The following is a 22,109-nucleotide window of genomic DNA, read 5'->3' as shown; positions in this document are numbered from 1 at the left end:
ATGATAAATAGAAATTATCTACCTTTAAAGCTTGTTACTTCCCTTGGATTTGTTTTTTTTAAATTGAAGGATGACGTTGACCTTTCACCACTCAAAATGTGCACCTCAATGAGATACACATTCATGCCAAATATCAAGTTGCTATCTTCAATATTGCAAAAGTTATGGTCAATATTAAAGATTTCAGTCGGACGGACTGACATTTCAAATGCTATATGCCACCCTACCAGGGGCATACAAAAAATAATGCTGTTTTTAAAGTTATTAGCCTAAAATTTCAAACCATGAATGGTTAATAAAAGAATAAAGCTTGGTCATGGTGAAAATTGACTTCACACATTGCAACTCAATATGGATCAAATCAGGAATTTATTTGTGCAAGCACAACACGGCATATCATATTTTATCCTGCCTCTGTTGCAAACATGGACCTAATAAAGCAGAGTAGAATAAATTGTCCTATTTCCAATCAACAGGAAGTAGTGTATTCCTATGCACGCTGTGACACATAGTAGAGTGTAACTTTTCCAATACACTACACAAGGGTGTAGTATTTTACCAATATCGGCTGCTATCGTAATTGTAGACCAAGAAAAATATCACATTCTCAATTCGTTTTTTTATTACCTCTCATATTCTTAATTGGAAAATATTAAAAGGAACAGTTTAAAGTGGAACTATTTTTTATGTGACACAATCGGTAGTTATTCGGTCGTCAAAAACCTTGTGTACATGTAGGAGGCTCGACAAGAATAATAATATTGTTGTCAATTTATCGTTTGTCTTTGATAAAATGTTTCAACGGCATGAAGCAGGATAAATCAAATGCATGGTTGTTGCCGAGACGGAAAAGTATAAACGGTTCAGCACCAATTTTTTTTTTATAGGGCTCACTAAAGCTCGCCCTATTTTCTTTTTCTAAGCCTCACCGGATAAACTTTTTCAATCTCGGCACCAACCATGTATTCTCTATATTACTTGTTTCATGGACAGGAAAAGTATTATGAGAATAATCTCAATATGTCCTGTTTTTTCAATTTGGTGAAATTTAATGTACATAAAGTTTGTTTTTGCACTTTATTCACTAAAAAAAGTGTATAACAAAGCTCATTTTGAGGGACATTACAGATTTAGTCGAATAGTCCAAAGCCCATGTCATCATCAGATTCCTCGGACTCTGCTTTTTTCTTTTCTTCTTTCTTCTCTGTAAAAGGAAAGATATGTTTAGGGTTAGAAACTAACATTAAGACCATGGCTGCCATCCCTTGTTCTTTCAATACCACAAACAAGGACAATCATGTTGTCTTAGAAAATCCAGGGGCTATCTTGTATGTCTTGTTTTGATCAAATGTCCAAAAATTGTTATTATAATCAACTGCAGTAAAAATATATAAAAGTACAATCAGGAAAAAAACAAACAAGACTATTGCCAAGCAATATATGTCCACTACCGGCTTCACCATTGTCAGATATTTTTTATTTGTTGCCATAGCAACTAGTTTCATGAAAAAATATGAAGAACTTTTAAAGTTATCGCAGGATCCAGAAAACCACCATTTTCATCAGTATTTCTTGTCTATTTGTTGCCGTAGCAACCATAATTTTTGAGGTAGGAACAAAATGAAATGACATGCATATATTGACATCTATCCATGTTTCAAGTTTCATGAAAAAATATGAAGAACTTTTAAAGTTATCGCAGGATCCAGAAAAGTGTGACAGACAGACGCACAGAGAGCAAACCACAAGTCCCCTCCGGTGAAACCGATAGTGGACAACAATCATATACATTTGTAAACTCTTTAAATCTTCAATGCCAATATAATTTAATTCAAATATTTAGTTCTTAATAGTTCTTAATATTTTTTCATGGAACTTGGACCATGGATAGATGGCAATATGGACATTATGCACGTCATTTCATTTTTTTCCTACATTAAAAATTCTGGTTGCTATGGCAACAAATAGACTAGAAATAGTGCTGAAAATTGTTTTTTTCTGGATTCTGAGATAACTTAAAAAGTTCTTAATATTTGTTCATGAAACCTGGAACATGAATAGATGGCAATATGGACATTATGCATGTCATTTCATTTTGTTTCTACGTCAAAAATTGTGGTCGCTATGGCAACAAATAGACTAGAAATAGTGCTGAAAATGGGTTTTTTCTGAATCCTGCGATAACTTTAAAAGTTCTTAATATTTTTTCATGAAACTTGGACCATGGATAGATGGCAATATGGACATTACGCACGTCATTTCATTTTTTTCCTACATTAAAAATTCTGGTTGCTATGGCAACAAATAGACTAGAAATAGTGCTGAAAATTGTTTTTTTTCTGGATTCTGAGATAACTTAAAAAGTTCTTAATATTTGTTCATGAAACCTGGAACATGGATAGATGGCAATATGGACATTATGCACGTCATTTCATTTTGTTTCTACGTCAAAAATTGTGGTCGCTATGGCAACAAATAGACTAGAAATAGTGCTGAAAATGGTGTTTTTTTCTGAATCCTGCGATAACTTTAAAAGTTCTTAATATTTTTTCATGAAACTTGGAACATGGATAGATGGCAATATGGACATTATGCATGTCATTTCATTTTGTTCATACGTCAAAAATTGTGGTAGATATGGAAACAAATAATAAAAATATTCTGACAATGGTGAAATTTCTGACAATGGTGAAGCCAGTAGGGGACTTTTATTGCTTGGCAATAGTCGTGTTTTTTATATTTCAGGAAAACTTTTTTTTTAAGTTTGTTGGCATCATAATGATCTAGCCAAGCTAGGTTTTATTCAGTGTACATTTGTACTCCCATAAGAGGTGTCAAGAAAATAGTAATCATTTGCCAACTTCAAAACATTGTCAATTATGAAACAGAACTAAAACGTTCCATTTTCAATCATTGGGATCATAATTTCAGGCATGAACAACTTCAATTTATTTCAAATATGACAGAATTTGCTGCTTCACTGACACTAAAAGCAAATGCAATTAAGCCAAAATAAGATTTTCAGTATAGAGAAAAGCGCTATGGTATTCTTAGATGCACTGGAATTGCATGCATCCGACCCATGATGCCTAGCAGCAGAATCAACTGTGCAAACATACCTTCTTTTGGGGCAGCTCCACCGGCTGGAGCTCCACCACCACCAGTAGCTGCAGCAGCAGCAGGGGCAGCAGCACCACCACCACTGGGAACTGAGGCCAGCTTCTTGGATCCTTGAAAAAGGTGAAATGGTTTACAGTTACCAAATGTGTACTAAAAACATACATTCCAACATACTTTAAACTTTAAAACTGTATTAATTTGATTTTTCATAAGACTTGTGTAATTGATGGCATACAATTTTTTCCCCCAATCTTATGTCTATTATAAAAACCAATTCAATTCATTATTGGTTTGTCCTTTACAGTCATAAAAAATGATTAACTAAATTTCTCTCGCAGCAAATAACAGTATTTCAAATATTACCTTCAGCAATTAAGTCTTCCAACTTCTTCCCATTCAATTCTGCAATAATTTTCTTTACTTTGTCTGCCTCACATTCAATACCAACACTTCCGAGAATTTTCTCTATGTCAGCGGCTGATGGAGAATTCTTGCCGGCAAGGGCAGCTAATAGGTAGGCGGCCACGTAACGCATTCTGAAAGTTGAATAAAACACTTGAGGGTTTCAAACAGCTTAATGCCATGCGAATTCAGATCATATAAAACGTGACAGTTTAAGGTGTCCAACATGTTGTCTCAGTAAACAAGAGCTTGTCACAGTAGTGCCAAATCCCCACCGAAATGTGTTTGCTTGTATGACAACATTTGTTTTAGAGAGAAGAATCAGAACAGGGCTATAGATAACTTTTGGGGTATATTGGGTAATCAACTCCGGTTTTTGACAACAAATTCAATAGTTTCAGGAAAGATTTTCACCCACTACTTTTGAGCTTATTGGGTTTTTCACCCTCGGTTTTTTAACTCAATTAGGTAATTTAGGGAATGACATATAATAAAAATCTACTAAGGTTACTATATCATTTATACAAATGGAATTCAAAAAGGTACTGTACATAACAACAATTACTGAATTACTGATCAAAGTGCATTCATTTTTGCATTGAATAAGACTGAGTTTGTGAAAATCGCTGCACAATTGATGAAGTTATGGCTGTTCAAAGAGATGCAACCTGTTTTCGGGTCATTTTGAGTTTAATACCTTGAAAATGAAAGTAATAATCGGACAGGTCTAGGAACAGTCACAATTATACCCCAAAGATTGGTAACAGCTGATAAGACTGCCTTCTTTTCTTCATAGGACGGCATATAAACTATCCGGTACATTTTTGTACTGAAAATAACCAGTCTAAAAATACACCCGTTGCTTGTCAGAATTGCGTTTCGTGATACAAGGTGTTTTTTTTACGGGAATTACGTTATTAAATTTGTATTCGTGTTTTTGTATGCTTTAAAAAAAATAATAATTATGTTTTGGGTTATTTTAATTGCATAATAATGAAAATACGCTTGTTATCTATAGCCCTGAACAGAAACTATTTATTTTGGTTCCCCTTTCGCTGTCCGTGCGTGTAGTAATAGGGCATTTGCAAACTAGGAAAATGCGAATCACCAATCATGGCCGTTTTCTTCTCTTATAATTTCGCTTGAGTAAACTAGCTTCGCCAAACAGTCTCTCATTACTATAAAAATCATCAAAATACCAGATATTAATTACACAATATACGTTTCATGGCCCAGTTTCAAATTTCCACGTTCTTAGAAATATTATGGAGAACATATATAAAGCAATGAGAAGTATACACCTTACGATGTGATTTATTAACTATGACACTAGCAAAACAGAATGCTCCGAGAATGTTTTCACCCTAATGTCAAGATAATACAAGCCGTCATAATGCATCATAGAAAATAGTATATGTTGAATCCTTACAATAAATAACTTAATAATAAGCTTAAATCTTGCTGGAATGTGTAACATATTTTGAAATGTGATATAACAAATATTGAACAGTAGTTCTGGCTACCATAACTTTAAATGTCCCTTTTTATGATTTTTGACTGGCGCGAAATTAAGTTATGGACCAACCCCATTAGGATAGCAACCAGAAATTCCCGCAAAGTTGACAGTTAACAAAGACCGGTCCAAAACAGCTTTCAAATGCAGTTATTGGCCCAAATCAACCACTTGATCGGAAAGATGAACATTTTTCACATTTAACTGATATATTCTTTCACAAAACACTATCTTAAACATTTAAAATTTATCTTCTCTGCTCTAACATTTCGAGAAAAACAGCAATGCGACAGACATTTTTGAAATGCGAATCTCCAGAGATTTAATGGTCATTACCGTTATTTCTATTTTTAGTAACAAACCATGTGCTCAAGTGTTTTCAAAATCAGAATGACATTTGCCAGTATTTTATATTATTCTTGCTTGTTTTGTAAACAAATTGTAGTGTAATTACAAACTAAAAAAAAATATATTTAAAATTACAGAATTCACTTTGAAATCACTCTTCTCATCCACCAGATGTACACCGTACACGTGTAACTTGTTAATCACAAATAATAGATTCAGAAAACGAAAGTAATGTTTACAATTTCAGCAAAAAATGTCAAAAACGATCTGAAAGTATCCATATTAAAACTCGTCATGTGATAGTTCTGGCTACCATAACTTTAAATGTCGCTTGTTATGATTTTTGACTGGCGCGACTTTATAGTTATGGAGCAACCCCATTAGGAAAGTCAACCAGAAATTCCCGAAAAGTTGACAGTTAACAAAGACCGGTCCAAAACAGCTTTTATATGCAGTTATTGGCCCAAATCAACCACTTGATCGGAAAGATTAAGTTTAACATTTTTCACATTCAACTGATATATTCTTTCACAAAATGCTATACAAAATGCTATCTTAAACATTTAAAATTTATCTATTCTGCTCTTACAAATCGAGAAATACAGCGATGTGACAGACTTTCTTGAAATGCAAATCTCCCGAGATTTCACGGTCATATGACGTTATTACTATTTTTAGTAACATACCATGTGCTCAAGTGTTTTCAAATTTAAAATGACATTTCCCGGTATTTTAGATTATTCTGGCTTGTTTTGTAAACAAATTGTAGTGTTAATACAAACTCAAAGTAAATAATCAGGGCTCGAATTTAACTTTTCTTTCTACTAGCAAAACATTGCAAGCAGCTTAAATACCAGCTCGCAAAATTAAAAACATTCTCGCAAATTTTGCTGGAAACATAAATAAAAGCAAGTTTGGGCATTAGTTTAGTACTATTAAAACTTAATACACTATGATATTATCACAAGTTTTGGTGTTATATATGAAGTTCTTTTTCCCACTTTTTCACTGTTTTCGTGGAAGAATTTAATTTTCGTTTTTTTCTCTCAACTCAACGGCTAACTTTGCTTTATATTTCGTATTGTTATTTCAATGATCTGTGGGCAAAAAGAAACTAGTTATTTTTCGCCTCGACGACATGACTGTTCAGGTTTTTTGTCTTTTATAGTGAACATGTGTGGATAATCGACTGTTTCATTATCTTTGTACCAATACCATCCGCATATATGTACTTTAAGTATACTAGTCTACATAGAAGGTGCGAGCTTCCGCATATGGGTATTCGGACGTTCTATTAATTGACCTGCAGTTTAGCATTCTCAACGTCGAGCGCATTTAGCAATATAACTTTTTTTTTTAATTTCTTCACTCGCAAATTTTTTTTAGTGGCTTAAAACTTAACTCGCAATCGGTATTTTTCACACGCATTTTGCGAGTGTGCGAGTGTTAATTTCGAGCCCTGATAATATTTAAAACTACCTGATTCACACTGAAATCAGTCTTATAATCCACCATATGTAAGTTGTTAATCACAAATTATAGATTTCAGAAAACGAAAGTAATGTTTACTATTTCAGCAAAAAATGACAAGGTCGATCCGAAAGTATCCAAATGAAAACTCGTCACGTGACAAAGCGACAATGGCGTCAAAATTGTGAATTTCAGACTGATGAGAGTTATTTTCACCTATTGTAAGATGCATTTGAAACATTTGAACCTTAAAATATTCCCTAATGCAGTAATTTATACTAATTCCAGGGGGTTTTTTTACTAAGAAAGTGACGCCGATATTCGGCGTCTTCCCCTACCAGAATTTTTCCCCTAAAAATAACATTTCCCCCAAAAAAATATAATTTTCACCCAAATATAATATTTTACCCTCAAAGACATGTTATTTTTCTTTTGGGAAAGTCGACACGTATCCAATTTGTACCATGTACAACGATCTCGCTCTCTCTCTCTCCCGACGAACACTAAAATCTGGGAATCCCAGTGATTCTATATATAGCTCTTAAAGTACGTCATGGAAACCGGGTAACTAATCGTATTAATCATGTGACTATTTTACTGGATTCCGGTCTTGCGCGAGAAGGGTGTTTCGTCAATTAATTACCGGAAACCAGTCGAATTTTTATCCGGGTTATATGAAAGCCAAGATATAAACGTTAAAACAGAAAAAAGTCTCACAATTGGCGTTCATACACGAACAAAATAAAACGATCGGACTCGGAAAATATTAATTGCGTTGACGCATTTTTTAAGAATGAATCATTAAAAACCGTTGAAACCCAGCAGGATTCGGAGGTACATGTTATCAACATCGATTAATACTGTCGGATTATTGTGAAAGTGAAAGTAGACAATCGGCAGCTGCCGCACCTTTCCCTTCCAATACTGTAGCAGATCTATATCGTCAACCCATTCATCATGAAATTGAAATCATAATATTGACATCGTTTCCCGGCCCCAGTTGAAAACATTTCTCATTATTAGATCTACACCTGCAACTATATTTAGGACTTTGACTTTAATATCATACTTGTTCATGTGTTTAAGAACAAAAAGGTCAGAGACATGCCTCTTTTTTTAAAACAAAACCTGAAGTCTGTAGGCGAGTTATAGACATTAAAATGAACAGTTTTTATTTTTTCCCCAAATATGTCTCTTTCGCGCTTGATTTTCCCCTTTTACCCAGCGTCCAGCGTCTTCCCCTTTTTCTAAAAAAAACCCTGAATTCACCAAAATATGTACAATTGTATCCAAGAAAATGAGCTTTCTTTGATTTATAGCGCGACATAAATATGTTAAAACTCTGGTTGACTTTCGATACGGGTTTGGCTTCAGGGTACATGTATGTCAATACTTTATAAACTGTACGCTGAAGTTTCTTTAGCTACCTCGTGGCCAAAATAAGTGAAATTCATTACGTTGTTAAGTGGAATTATTGCATTTTTGAGAATTTAGCCTAAACATATAAATAAACTGCATTTATTTTAGACTATTAATGTTCATGGTGCAGAAAAAATATGCATAATGTATACTTTTAAGTCTCTGGACACGAAACGTAGTCACACCACGGTAGTTCTCTTGTCGTAAAGGAAGCACGTGGGTTGCACTCTCTAAAACCATTCAAAACAAATTCAACGATTTATACTAAACACTATTCTATTTCTGTTACCCGTAATTTAATACATTTGCTTTATAAATAAGTGAACCAAATTAAGTGTATAAGCTTTTATAATTGGGACTTTTATCATTATTGTTTAGAGATTATAAAAATAAACTAGTCTGGTTCCCGTCCCACCTCCGCGAAGAATTTTTACTAGAACCAACATAGCTGGATCAAAACCCCGGCTTAAAGGGACCGTCCAACAGATTTCACGTTTTTGTAAATTGACAAAATAAAAAGTTGTTTCAGATTCGCAAATTTTGATTTTAGTTATGATATTTTTGAGGAAATAGTAATACCGACTATTTACCATGCTTTTAAATATATATAGGAGGTTTTTGTGTGACGTCACAAGAGGGGTTTTCCGTTACTAAAAATAGATTGGCCGTCAACTTCTCGATCGCGGCCAATTACATTGTATCAGAGTAAAGGTCGTCGGAAGACTTAATACTTACAATTTCACAAAACAAAACTATAAATATTCGTATTCTTTTTTAAGTAAGACTTGAATAAATGATATTTCAAAAATTATAAAACATACACTAATTTGAATATTATTATAAGTGGTGTGGATGCGATAGTGTTATTTTTCATCAGAGATTGAAATTTAGTGTAAGGGGTGTATTGAATCAGTTATAAAACAAAGCCCTTAAATAGCTCAATACATTTCGATCTTGAAATGTAGTTTTAATTTTCTTTTACATTGAATGAATTTTCGTTTTGTTTACATTGAATGAAAATATTAATAAATTTAAGCATTCAAATTGAAAAAACACCTGAATATGGTGCAAATTGAACTGTCTTTGCATGTACATGTATATTAAAAACTCTTCTCTAGTGATAATGAGCGATACAAATCTAGCATTTTATGATACCATAAATCTACACATTTTATTTATTTTACGCAAGTATTTTATATCCGTATAATGACCAAACGCGATTGCTTGTTTTCATCAGAGACGTTATATACGTCTCTGTTTTCATGATGATGTTTCGAACACTGCAGTAACGCACGATCTTTACACATTATAGCAGAGTTTACATTAGCAGGAACCCGTTAAATACGTTAATTGTGTAGCAGTAAATTTGTAAAATATTTTAAATGTATAGTTATTAAACACTTTATATTGTTATGTTTAAACTGGCTAATATATATATTTAATAGTTCCTAGCTGTTAATCCATTTTGGACAAATGTCTATTTTCAAATATTTTATTAAAGCAACTGTTAAGTTTTTGACTTAATATGCCAAGAGATGACATGGAGGTATCATAAATTGTGTTAAATGACCAGACACATTTGGTTTATGCAGAGACCCCATACAGAGTCATACAAGTTTAGGTCCCTGGGTTTATTACACACTGTTTACATAGTAATTGTCTGGACAGTATCCGATCATATCGAGATAATCGGTTTGTGATAAACAAAGGGGCAATTAAACACTAGGTTAAAAATGCTGAAACAAAGAGTGTCAAAACTGGTGTGAACAATTAAATAAAAGCATTTACATTTATCAAGAGGATTTAGTTAATCTGTAACAAGGCAAGTTTTTACAGACAAATAGGTTCAAAACAGTTTCTATATGCTGAATACATAAATTCAATCAATTTGTTGTTTGTTTTCGTCCTTATTTGTGTTCGTTCATTGGATTCACTTTAATCTGAAAGAATTTCAAGTTCTGAGTATTTTTTATTCTTCAAAAGGGTCGCGAATATGATTGTAAACTTATCACGATGCGGTTCATCCCATGCAAACAATAGCAGAATGGCCGCAGATTTGACGGCCAAAATTTGAGCATGCGCAAACGTGACGTCATTATCGGAATCCCCAAAACCTCCTATTATATCGATGGTCCCAATTTAAAATGTTGAACCTAAAAAAAACAAGTTTTCAGGAGACGTAGGCTATTTTTGTTAAACATTTCTTGCACGAAATCAATTGACGATTATTTAAAACATTTTTAAAAGTGTCTCATGATGGAGCATGTTCGTATCGAATTAATTTGACATTAAGTTAATAAATCTGCTGTAAAATGTATCTTCGTCATTTAGACTTGCATTTATGTTATGTTTCGGCAAATTGGACAGCTTATTGTAATAAATTATTTCACTGTTTTCCATTAGATATGGCAAAGCAATGCGTGTTTTTCTGTTTTACACGGTGGAACAGAGGTGACAACCGCAATTCTTTATTCATAGTGTGGCCTCAACTTAACTTGTGGGAACAACTTAAAAACTTGAGGGAGCAACATCATAAGCTGTGGCTTCAACTAAATAACTTGTGGAAACAACTTTTAAAATAATTTGTGGAAACAACTAAGTACGTTGTCCCCACAACTTATTAAGTTGAGACCTCAGCTTAGTAACTTGTGGCCACAACTTCATAACATGTTCCAAAAACTTATAAAGTTGTGGCCTCAACTTAGTAATTTGTTTATTAAACATATTAAGTTATTCCTTCAACTAAATAACTTGTGGGAACAACTTATTAAGTTGAGGCCTCAGCTAAGAAACTTGTGGCGACAACTTGCCTCTAGCCCTCAACTAAATAACTTGTGGGACCAACTAAGTTGAGGCCACTAATTTAAGTTTAACCAATCAGATCGGCCGTTTCATCTTTACCGTTTTATCACAATTAGCACCCCTTATACTACTAGTTGCTCAGGTTCGTGCACTATCCCTGTTAGCTATGGATCCCCGTTCGAGCCCTGTCTGAGCACTTGTCATGTAAGCCATGGATTTCAGATTTGAGCCCCTATCTGAGCAATCGCCAAGTAAACTATTTGGTTCAGTGTTCGAACTCTTGTGTGAAAACTAGCCACATAAGCGACGGATTCTGGTTGCGAATCCAGGTCTGATACCTCCCTTTTTAAACGATGGGTCTTTGGGTTTTAGCCACAGTCTAAGGACTTTCCCTGTAAGCGACTTGGACCCCAGTCTGAGCATTCGCATCCTACGTAACGGATCCCGGTTTGGAGGCCCTGCCTTAGCACTCATCCTGTATGCTATCGGCCCCGGGCTCAAATCCCGGTTTAAGTAATTACCATTTAAGCGAACGGACCCTGATCCAAGTCAGTCTAAGAGCCGGACCCGAAAAATGCGGGATTTATAGCTTACAGGGCTAGTGCTCAGACCGGCGCTCGAACCCGGACACCCATAGCTTGCGAGGATATATATAGCTCTCATTCCGGGACTCGAAAACAGGAAATGTTGCTTACGGAGCTAGTACTCATTTCGGCAACCGGTCGCTTAAAAGGCGAGTGTTAGTATGGTATGTTAGCGACGGCTGTTTGGTTCGAGTCCCTGAGTGAACCCGTAGCGTTCGGTGCGAACGCTCAGACTGAGGTTTGCAACCAGGATCCTTCCCTTACTGGGCGAATGCTAAGGCACAGGCTTGAACCCGGGATCCATAGCTCTCAGGGCTAGTACTCGGACTGGGGCTCGAACCCGGGACCTTTCACTGTTGGTGTAAATTCTCACATCTGAATTCGAGAAGTCGCTTATAGGGTAAGTCCTCAAACCGAGGCTCGATCTAGAGACCCATAGCTTTCAGGGCTAGTGCTCGTACCGTGATCTGAACCCCGGGACCGTCGAAAACTCCTAATTAGCTTTTCGGACTACTGCTCATACCGTGATTCGAACCCAGGGACCGTCGAAAACTTAGGCATCTAGCACACGTCTTGTAAGCGATGGTTTCCGGGATCGAGCCCCGGTCAGAGCAATCGCCCTTTACAAGAAGGTCCCGGGTTCAAATCCAAAAACCATGGACCACTTTCTTATGAAGCGAGTGCTTCGGGACTCGAAACCGGGATCCGACGCGTACGTTGCTAGTGTTCAGACCGGGGATGGAACCCTGAACCCAGTCGCTAATAAGGCAAGTGCTCAGACAGGGGCTCAATCCCGGGATCCATAGCTTACAGTGATAGTGCTCAAATCGGCGCTCAAACCCGAACACACAATAGTACGAGTATAAGGGTACTAACGGTGATAAAACGATAAAGATGAAACGGCCTAGCTGATTGGTTTAACTATGTTATGGTCCAAACTTAGTAAGTTGTTCCCACAACTTATTAAGTTGTGGTCTCAACTTGCGGCCAGAGGTTTTTGAAGGAACAACTTACTATGTTGAGACCTCTACTTAATAAGTTGTAGGAACAAGCTATTAGTTGTGGCCACAAGTTATTAAGTTAAGACCTCAACATTTTGTATTAATTTGATCTCTGTTTGCGTTCATCAATGCTATAAAATGTATTATTTAATTATTCTATAAGCAAAAGTTTACGTTTCGTCAATTTACCTTAAAAATACATGGCTTTATTGATACTGTAATATATGAATTAGCGCGCAAAATGCCGAAGTTACAATTTTTTTAGCTTCGTCATTTTGACTTCAAGCAATTGCGGTTCGTCATTACATCACGTGACTTTATTGAGCTGTTGTGATTGGTTAACTATTTTGTTGTTTTGGGGGAATATGCGCATTGATTTCGCACTTTACACAGTATCAAAATCGCGAAATGCCAAAAATGTAGGTTCGTCATTTTAAATTGGGACCATCGATATGCATCTGTTGATGATTTGAAAACCTGAAAATTATAAAGCGTCGTGCAACGCGAAACGATTGAATAATTTGGAAAGTTCTATTGTTGTCGTTTTATTTTGGGATACACTATTTTCAAAATGCAAAATGAAGTGGTACTATTTTTCATAATATAATACTTAAACCAATAAATAACCAAAATTAAAAAAAAAAGTCTAATTAACAACGGTAAAATTATCGTACCACGTGGTTTGGCTATCATCACGTGATTGGTTATGAAGGGAGTGATTTGATCCAGATATGCTGGGTCCAGTCAAATATCTGCGCAGAGGTTGCCAAACTTTGCACATAGATTAGACTGGAACCAGCATAGCTAGATCAAATTGTATGGGAGAGTTGTCGTTCCATGCTTTCACATACAAGGCTAGGCTATCATCACGTGATTGGTTATTAAGGCAGGGATTTGCAACATAAGTTACCGGCATCTACAGTTTATAGGATTGGAACGTTAGCTAGGCTAGTAGGATTCCTTTCCTCAATAACATATTTACAAACATAGTGACGGTAATTGCAGTTTAAACACAAAACATTTGAATAATCATTCGAGTTTAAAACAAGTTTGAGAGTATGATTGGAATCAACGTTGTTAACAAATGTTGAAACAGTGTATTAAGTAAAAAATGCTGATGTAATTATAAATACAGATATTATTTGTAAAAAATGTTGAAACATCGAGAACCGATAGTTATACCACTCTGAACCTTCCCTAGCTTTCGATGAAACTATGGACTGCATCAAACACTGCAAAATTATCTCTGATAAAAAGATTATCATCTACATACAGTAACGTGCGGAGTGATATATCCGTGTATTGTTCAAAGAGCGTAGTGTGTTCTATTTTTCCGCATTGACAAAGTGGCGATTTAACCAGATTTCTATCAAATAAATGTTTATTAAGAGAACCACGGTTAGTTCTCCGACGTGTGTGCAGCACTTGTTGTCTTCGCTTACCATAATAGAACAATGAATTACTACACGGTTTGTTAAAATCCACGGTCTTGTTTAAATAAGATATTTTATCAACAAGCCTCGCCTCGTCTAGATGTGAATTCCGAGCAGCAATTCATGAAGGCAAGACGGAATGTTGGTACAGAGAAGTCCTAGTCCGAGCACCAAGTGGGATGAATTACGTAACGATCTTGTAGATCGCTCGCCAACAGATTGTGGAGACTGTGAGGAAAAATATTCTGGACGAAGACTTTTGACCATTTTGAAGAAAAGAATTAGTTTGTGTTTGGGTCTTCTTGTGCTAAAAGTTTCAAAGCAAATTTCGTTGGAAAGTAGTCTTGAGGACACAAGTCGGGTACAACCGGAAACAATGCGGGCAGCTTCTGTTTGAATTTTATGAACTTATTTTTTGATACCATTATACATACATTATCCAAAACAACATCGGTATATTCTAGAAAAGGTCTAATAAACGTAAAGTAAGTGATTATGATAGGATTCGTTCCTCTAGCGCGATATAACAAGTGATTCCGACTTCAATGGATTACCAACCATATATCGATCAATTTTGCAATTTTGTCAATATCGGGTTCCAAAACGGCGGTTGCAGAATTTGGCCTGTCAAAAACTAGTGTCGTCTGCAAATAAGTTGGAATGAGCTTCAATGTCATTTATAATGTGAGTTATATATACACGGAATAATAGGGGACCAAGAATGGAGCCCTGTGGAACTCCAGCCTTGATTTCCGCTAGGGAAGATGAGGTCCCGGGAACCACTACCCTGTGATGCAGATAGTTAGAAAACCAGCTCAAAAGTTTGTCTTTGATACCGGCGCGTTTCAGTTTTAATAAAAGGCCACTATGCCAGAATTTATCAAAGGCTTTGTTTATGTCGAAAAACAAAACCATGACTTCCAATCCATCATCTAGTGCTTTACAAAACGTGTTGTAAAGGTACGTAAGCTAGTTGACAGTCGAGTCACCTGGCATAAATCCGGATTGAAATATTGTGAAAAAAATAATTTCGAAAGAAGTTAATACATGTTTAAAGATAATGCGTTCTTGTACTTTTTCCATTGTATTTAGAAGTGAAAGTGGGCGATAATTTGAGGGAATGGAAACGTCCTCTTTTTAATAGTGCACATTCTTTTGGCGCTTTCCAATCATATGGTACTGTTGAATGACGACGACAACGACATATTCAAGAGATCACAAAGTGATTGACTTAGTTCATTAGATGCCTCTACAACTAAATTGGTTATAAATACCGTCAGGGCCACAAGCTTTACCCAAAGACAGATTCATAAAAACGTCCTTTACTTCGATAGCGGTTATTACTCTAGACAAAAGTGACAGTTGATTTTAAATGGGTGCAAATTTCGGTAGAACGTGACCAAACTCATCTATATATGTCTGTTGAGCGAAGAAGTCATTAAGTACTTCTGCTTTTGAAGCCTAGCTAACGTTCCAATCCTATAAACTTTAGATGCTTGTTACGTATGTTGTTAAACACATTCTGGAATAAATATGTTTAAACCAAGGCAGGAATTTTTCCAGCTATGCTGGTTCCATTCAAATCTCTACGCGGAGGTTGTTTGAGAGCATGGAACGACAACTCGATCTGTGTGGAGATTGAAAAACTACCGTATGAAAAAAAAAACGACCACAAGTTTAATCAGTTACTCAAAGTTATAACTCGTTACTCGTTATTCATATAGAAAAAAATGCGATGCATTTTTGATGAACGAGCATAGTTATATGCATACGATGAACTCCCGAAAACATTTCATCATCAACGAATGAATTATATCTTGCTTCAAAAAAAAACTGTATAACTTCCATTTGGTTGTTGATCGCGGCAATATACGGGTCCGATATTAGCTTAATGAATGATGGCGTTGTAGGGTATCATCGGGTCACCACATATGATGAGTGGTCCTTAAGTTCTTTCTGATGTAAGCGTTGTTTGCTTATTCAAGCAGTGCTGCTATGTAAGCATTCTTCAAAAGATCATCGAACACTTTCAACAGATCATCGGGAAGGTTCACACCCAGATACATTGATACGAATGGCAGTTCTCGGCTGCTTCCTTTTTAGAAATACAAGTTTGGCTATTTTCGAATATTACATATTTAATAACTATTTTTGTCATCGCTTTTTGTTTTGAAAAACAATGCTAGTATGTAAATTTTAGTTTGCACGTGTGGTCTATATGACTTATTCTGCTTTGCATTCACCGTCTCGTCCCAAAGCGGGGCCACAAATTGTAATCATGTTTTTGTTTCATGAGTTATGAATCTCGCTTTTGACAGGCAATTTATCACTTGCTTAAACGACTTATGAATAGATCTATAACGATTACAAAAATTTCTCCCCCACTTTTGGCGTTCTTGAAGTCGGTTCTGACTAGTCTGGATTACTTGCCCCTTTGTATACAAAGATATTTGGTTACAATAGAAGCTGGGAACCAGACTAAGTTCTAAATTGATGTGTTTTCCATTCTGTCCGATTTGACTTCCTTTCTGTTTTTGTTGACATTGGACGTTGACACAGACCGGAAGTCAACAATTGAAACCTTACTAGTGTTTTTTTTTTACACAATTCTTGTTTTTAGTGATATAAAGTATTTAATATTGATTTTTTTTTCGTTATAATAACATCAGCAAAAACACACCAAAAGATCAGATATTATTATTAGATGTTAAGATTAGTTAAACAAATTCCAGGCAATCCAGGTATTGGGGAAATTCCGATTTGTAATAGAAACGAAAATTGAATTCTCGCTGATCTCACTTCTCAGTCCCCTCTGCGATTACATGGGAAAATCTTTGAGTAAGAACAAGAAGTCTCAAAAGACCTGTATTCGTGTTGCCCAGGTAAAGTAACACAGAACATTTATAATGTCTTAACCAGATTTTGAATTAATAGTAAATACTTATTTTAATTTTAACCACACAAAGTCGACATATTTCCATGTATGAAGTTACAAACTACAGTTTAATACATATGTCCCCAATGCTTGGCAGTTGGATATAGCATATTCTCAACAAAGTGTGCATGTGAATATTGGATTACTTCATTCACCTGTTAGAGGTTAAAAATTAAAAATCAGCCTTAAATTTAAAACAAGGTTCACAGCTAGAAGGATAAACAAACATTTTCTTCAGAAGCACATAGAGTAGGAATCTGTAGTGTTTAATGTAAAAGAGGCATACCTTATATTTATAAAGGCATTTTGTGACTAGTAAGTTTGATAAAAAGGGCACATGAGATTACATTTTTTGCCTGTCAGTACAGTGACAAGCATATAAAAGTTCCTGTCCTAGGCTTTGAACAGTGGACTTCCATCAGCAAAACCATATGCTCAACCACTACACCGCACAGTCTTTCGAAATAATTTGGAAGTTTGAACACACTGTCGGTATATACGTTTTACATAATAAAAGCCAATTCATGGGCTGGCCAGTAATTACACACTCTTTTAACAGTACCATTTTCACCAATTTGGAATATGGAAGGTTCTTGTTGAGTCATGGGTTCTTTTTGAGTCGTGGTTATAGAGATCGAATGATATCACATGATAAAAAATTCCTACATGATGCAGTTCTTTACAGAAATAAGTTTTGACACAGTCATCAGTGTTGTGCTGATCAAAACTGTGACAAAAACAGGTCAATATTGTAATGCATCAGATCTACATACATTATTATTAAATGCTGCCTCTTTTATGTATTGGTAGTGTTCCTTTATTTATGAGTATTTTCCAAACTACATTGGCTGTTGAAAAAACTGACAAGAAATTTACCTCACCTGCAATGTCAGGTCAAAGGCTATTTATAGTATTAAAATCTTGAAATTGAAATAGCCAATAAGAATCTACAGCTCAATAAGAACCTATTTTAAAGATGGCAGTTTGACACTTTCAAGTATCAAATTAATTGATTATTAATGGTAATGTAACGACTCGCCCCCTTAACGACTCGCCCCATAACGACTCGCCCCATGTTTTATAACGATTCGCCCCACCTATATACCAACCCTCTCTATCAAAATAAAATGTAATATTATATATGGTTATATAAATGAAATCATTTCATAATATGAATTTAAGGTTCGGCATAGTTTGATAACCTTTGGGATTCGGTTTAACACCATTGTCAGCCCTATATTTAACTAAAATATATTCATTACTGAAATTCTAGACACACTGTTAAGATTGCTGTACTCATCATTAAGATAGAACGTATGTGGATAAAGCATAAACATATGGCATTGTCCATAACTTACAAAAAAGAATGAATATGAAGTTCTGTACACGATATGTCTAAAGAATGAATATCTAAAATTAATTTATTATTGGTGCGGTGCTTCTATGAAAAATCTTATTGCATATTATAAATATGTGTATAAAAAAAAATTCTTAAATATTCAATTTGTAGCAGGGGAAACAACAATCGGGATCATGTAATGTCAATACTGATTAAACATATACTAACAGTCAAATTAAAATGCTAGTATTAAGTTATATTTGATGTATTTTTATACAAGTATATACAGTAACACCGGGCTTCCCCTGGCTCAAAAAATTTTCTTTAGCCAAATTCGCCTTGTTTTGGCATAATTCGTCTATTTTGGGCTATTTTTAAGTTTTAATGAAGAAAAAGTTGTAGCCAAGTAGAATTTTCTTTAGCCAAATAGGTCAATATGTAGCCATTGGCTAATTTGGCGAATGGCAGAGTAAGCCCTGTAACCAATATTACCATATAGCATTAATTTTGTGATAATTAAGGACTATTTAATATAGTCACATTTGTTTCATGCCATATTTTCCTTTATATTAATAAAAAGAAGCAAAGTCTTAGAGCATACCTACAATTAAAGATTCACTGGTTTAATTACTCAATAATAAAGGGATTATGGTATAAAAGAGACCGATGAATTAACAACATAATTGACGCGTACATTACTGCTGGCGGGTGATGGCAATCAACAAAACACTTGTCATAACCGCGAAAGCGTGATTACCTTGCTTCGTGGTAAAGATATTTTCAAATATACGGGTATTGAAATTAAAAAAAGGTCTTTGCCGAAATTTCATTTTTGCCGAAAATATTAGGGCGGCGACCGCCGCCCCAGCTCCAGCTCCACTGAATGTTCAAGCTTTTTGCTTTTTTTGACGGTTGTTTCGCAGTTTGTAACGCAATTATTTCACACAGACAGTTTTACTTTTAAATCATGACATTCCTGACTATCAAACTGCCGACTTGTTTCAATATCATTTAGCGGGGTAATTTGGTTTCGAGTTTAGAGAAGTTCGTTCCCATAATGCACATTCTGGCTTCAACACGGGTTACGTTTTTGGAAATTTTGCCGACATCACTTTCAATTTGGTCAAGCTTCACCAATTTACATTCAATAGATTCAAGTTTATGTAAAATAGTCAGAAAATTACTGTCATTGGCGGCTGAGGGATGTGAGGCCACCGGTGAACCGGAAGTGCTTAGTGGAATAGGAGAGGCAACTCCGTAACCCGGTACGATACCTTGCTGATGGTGTTGAACAACGTATTGTAGATGGGGTGGAAAGTAAGGGCCTGCTGCTTGATACACCGGTGTAGATGGCACTTCCGGGACACTTGATAGCTGTGTAGGTGACTGATTGGAAGCGCGGCTGCATTTGTCGGGTTGATCACTTATAGAGCCTGGAGACGCTTCGTCCTTGGTCCTCTTTTTGTTATTGGGTGCATTATTTGCACTCTGTTGGCTGACATTGTCGAAAATATCACAACGACGCAGTTAATATACTCCGATAAAAGTTATTGTTGTTTTGAACAGGTATACACAGGTAGACAGGTAAACACATCGATTGATCAATAACAGTCACCAAAATCCACGAACACGTATAGTTTACTAGTAACATTGACCCATAACGAGACAAAAAAAGTCGCAAAGACACAAAGGAGACACGAGAAAATCACAACTTTGTCAATCAATTATCCTTTTTTGGAGAATTCGAGAGATATCCTTCGTTAGTAGATTTCGCAATCCACACACAGACTAAGACAATTTATTTTGAACTCGTAATTATACCGTAAAAATACGCAAAAATATTCAAATTTTTGTAGAGCTCACAAATGTGCGGCCATCTTCATCTCACGCATGCGCACATTTCCACCTGCTAAGAGGTGATGTATAAAGTATTGTACCTAGCATTGTACCAAGCAAGTCATGCAAGCATGTTTTTCATTTGTCACAAACCAATAAACTGTTTGCAAAGGAAAATCCTTCTTTATATATATATATATATTTATATATTTATGTTACCATTAACTGTATTACAGATGGGTGCAGGCGTAGTTAAACTTGAGCATGAAGGTGGAAGAACAAGTGTCCATATCAACCCTGCTGCAGCAGCTGAAAGCATTTTTAATCCACCCAAATGTCAGGACTGTGGGGCATTGATTCCAATATTTGTGAAACAGGTTGCATTCTAAGTAGACAGTATTTTTAAAATCATACAATTTATAAGCAAGAATCATCTCTGATTATTACATGTGTAATGTTTGGTATGTAACCTTTTATATTTAGCCTCTTATTAGTTTCATCAAATCAGGATACATGGGATCAAAACTGGTTACACCATATAGCAAAATAATTTTTTATGCCCCTGGTAGGGTGGTATATAGGAGTTGCAGTGTCTGTCTGGCATTTTGTTTCTTAACTCTTGCATTTTGGGCGTGGGAGTTAATCTTCGTGACTTACTGATCAAGTTTGATTTTAGTTCTGCTCTATTGATTTTTTATGAAATTATGGGGGTTAGACTTTGCAATTTTCTTAAAAAGAACACTTACAATGTAATGGTAACTTGATTTTTTTCCAAAATGCTTTCTGACACACTGCTGAAACCACAAAGCTCAATTGATGAATATATGATATGTAACATTCTAGTGTGGTTTTTGGCCTTTCTGTCTCCAAACTTTAACCTTGTTTAAACTTTTACAATAATAACTTTTGCAATATTGAAGATAGCATCTTGATATTTGGCATGCATGTGTATCTCATGGAGCTTCACATTTTGAGTGGTGAAAGGTCAAGGTCATCCTTCAAAGTCAAAGGTCAAATATATGGCTTCAAAGCGGCGTCCAAATTTTAACATTGGTCATAATTTTTGCAATATTGAAGACAGCAACTTGATATTTGGCATGCATGTGTATCTCGTGGAGCTGCTCATTTTGAGCGGTGAATGGTTAAGGTCATCCTTCAAGGTCAAACGTCAAATACATGGCTTCAAAGCGGCGCAATAGGGGGCAATGTGTTACTGACAAACACATCACTTGTTGATAATAACATTTGTAAAGTTTAAGATTTAGCATAAAAGATTGTATGCAGTTTACTATATAGATTTGTTATTAACCGGTGATGAAAGTGTTTTATATCAAGTCTAAAATCGATTGGAAAAAATCTGCTCATATCAGACATGCTCAAATTAATTTAAAATAAATCCTTATATGTTAGTAGCATCATTTCATGTTAAATAATAAATTAACAATTGACATTTTCCCTTACAGGCTCATTGCAAAGACTGTGGTAGGATGTTTTGCTCAAATTGTGCTACACGTTCTGGTCTGGATTCCCAGTGTAAAAAATGTTACATATTAGTGAATGGGAAATTCACTCGTGCACAGCTCATGATGTGGAAAGTCAAAGATCTGAAAGCCTTGCTCCATAAGCAAAACATCAACACTGCCACATGCAGCGAAAAGACAGAGTTGATTGATCTCATCTTTTCGTACTATGGCAACACACCAAATGGATATGCAGTAAGTGCATTTTCAAAACCATTCATTTAAATGCAGGCTAGGCATCATAGTGTGATAATTTGAAGAATGTTTATTTAGCTCACATGTTTAATTCACATGGATAGCTTATGGGACCCCCTTTTGCCCATTTTGCATTTTCATACGTCAGTCTTTCAGCAACTTTGTATTGAAGATCGACATCTCCTAGGGACT

The 22,109-nt window shown here is 35.4% G+C and overlaps 3 protein-coding genes across 6 annotated transcripts in view; 2 read left to right on the top strand and 1 right to left on the bottom strand.

The window, feature by feature from the left end:
* The window catches only part of LOC127868344 (anaphase-promoting complex subunit 7-like), a 209,300-nt gene that overhangs the window by 123,864 nt on the left and 63,327 nt on the right, over positions 1–22,109 (top strand). The window lies entirely within an intron of this gene.
* Positions 1–22,109, top strand: part of LOC127868348 (E3 ubiquitin-protein ligase RNF34-like) — a 179,967-nt gene that overhangs the window by 153,807 nt on the left and 4,051 nt on the right. The window contains exons 1-3 of one of the 2 annotated variants that reach the window (XM_052410035.1): positions 16,691–16,974; positions 20,439–20,579; positions 21,666–21,917. In XM_052410035.1, the coding sequence (XP_052265995.1) occupies positions 16,915–16,974; positions 20,439–20,579; positions 21,666–21,917 (453 nt within the window). In that variant the 5' untranslated portion in view covers positions 16,691–16,914. Of the gene's footprint in view, positions 1–16,690; positions 16,975–20,438; positions 20,580–21,665; positions 21,918–22,109 lie in introns of those variants that run through there. The other variant, XM_052410037.1, reaches the window with a different exon arrangement.
* LOC127868359 (60S acidic ribosomal protein P2-like) lies at positions 1,064–8,592 on the bottom strand. The gene is made up of 4 exons (XM_052410069.1): positions 8,425–8,592; positions 3,484–3,656; positions 3,120–3,230; positions 1,064–1,204 (listed from the first exon to the last, which is right to left on the bottom strand). The coding sequence occupies exons 2-4, from the start codon at positions 3,653–3,655 to the stop codon at positions 1,131–1,133; spliced, it is 357 nt and encodes a 118-aa protein (XP_052266029.1). The 5' UTR covers position 3,656; positions 8,425–8,592; the 3' UTR covers positions 1,064–1,130.

The sequence above is a fragment of the Dreissena polymorpha genome, chromosome 2 (genome assembly GCF_020536995.1).
Source record: "Dreissena polymorpha isolate Duluth1 chromosome 2, UMN_Dpol_1.0, whole genome shotgun sequence".
In the NCBI taxonomy this organism is placed as follows: domain Eukaryota; kingdom Metazoa; phylum Mollusca; class Bivalvia; order Myida; family Dreissenidae; genus Dreissena; species Dreissena polymorpha.
Note: the sequence above shows the minus strand (reverse complement) of the source record. Positions and strands in the feature narration are given on the sequence as shown.

Coding starts and splice junctions, on each gene's coding strand:
- LOC127868359 (XM_052410069.1), bottom strand. CDS start 3,655: ATGCGTTACGTGGCCGCCTACCTATTAGCTGCCCTTGCCGGCAAGAAT. Junction 3,231..3,483: donor GGAAGACTTAATTGCTGAAG/GTAATATTTGAA, acceptor ACCTTTTTCAAG/GATCCAAGAAGCTGGCCTCA. Junction 1,205..3,119: donor TGGAGCTGCCCCAAAAGAAG/GTATGTTTGCAC, acceptor TTCCTTTTACAG/AGAAGAAAGAAGAAAAGAAA.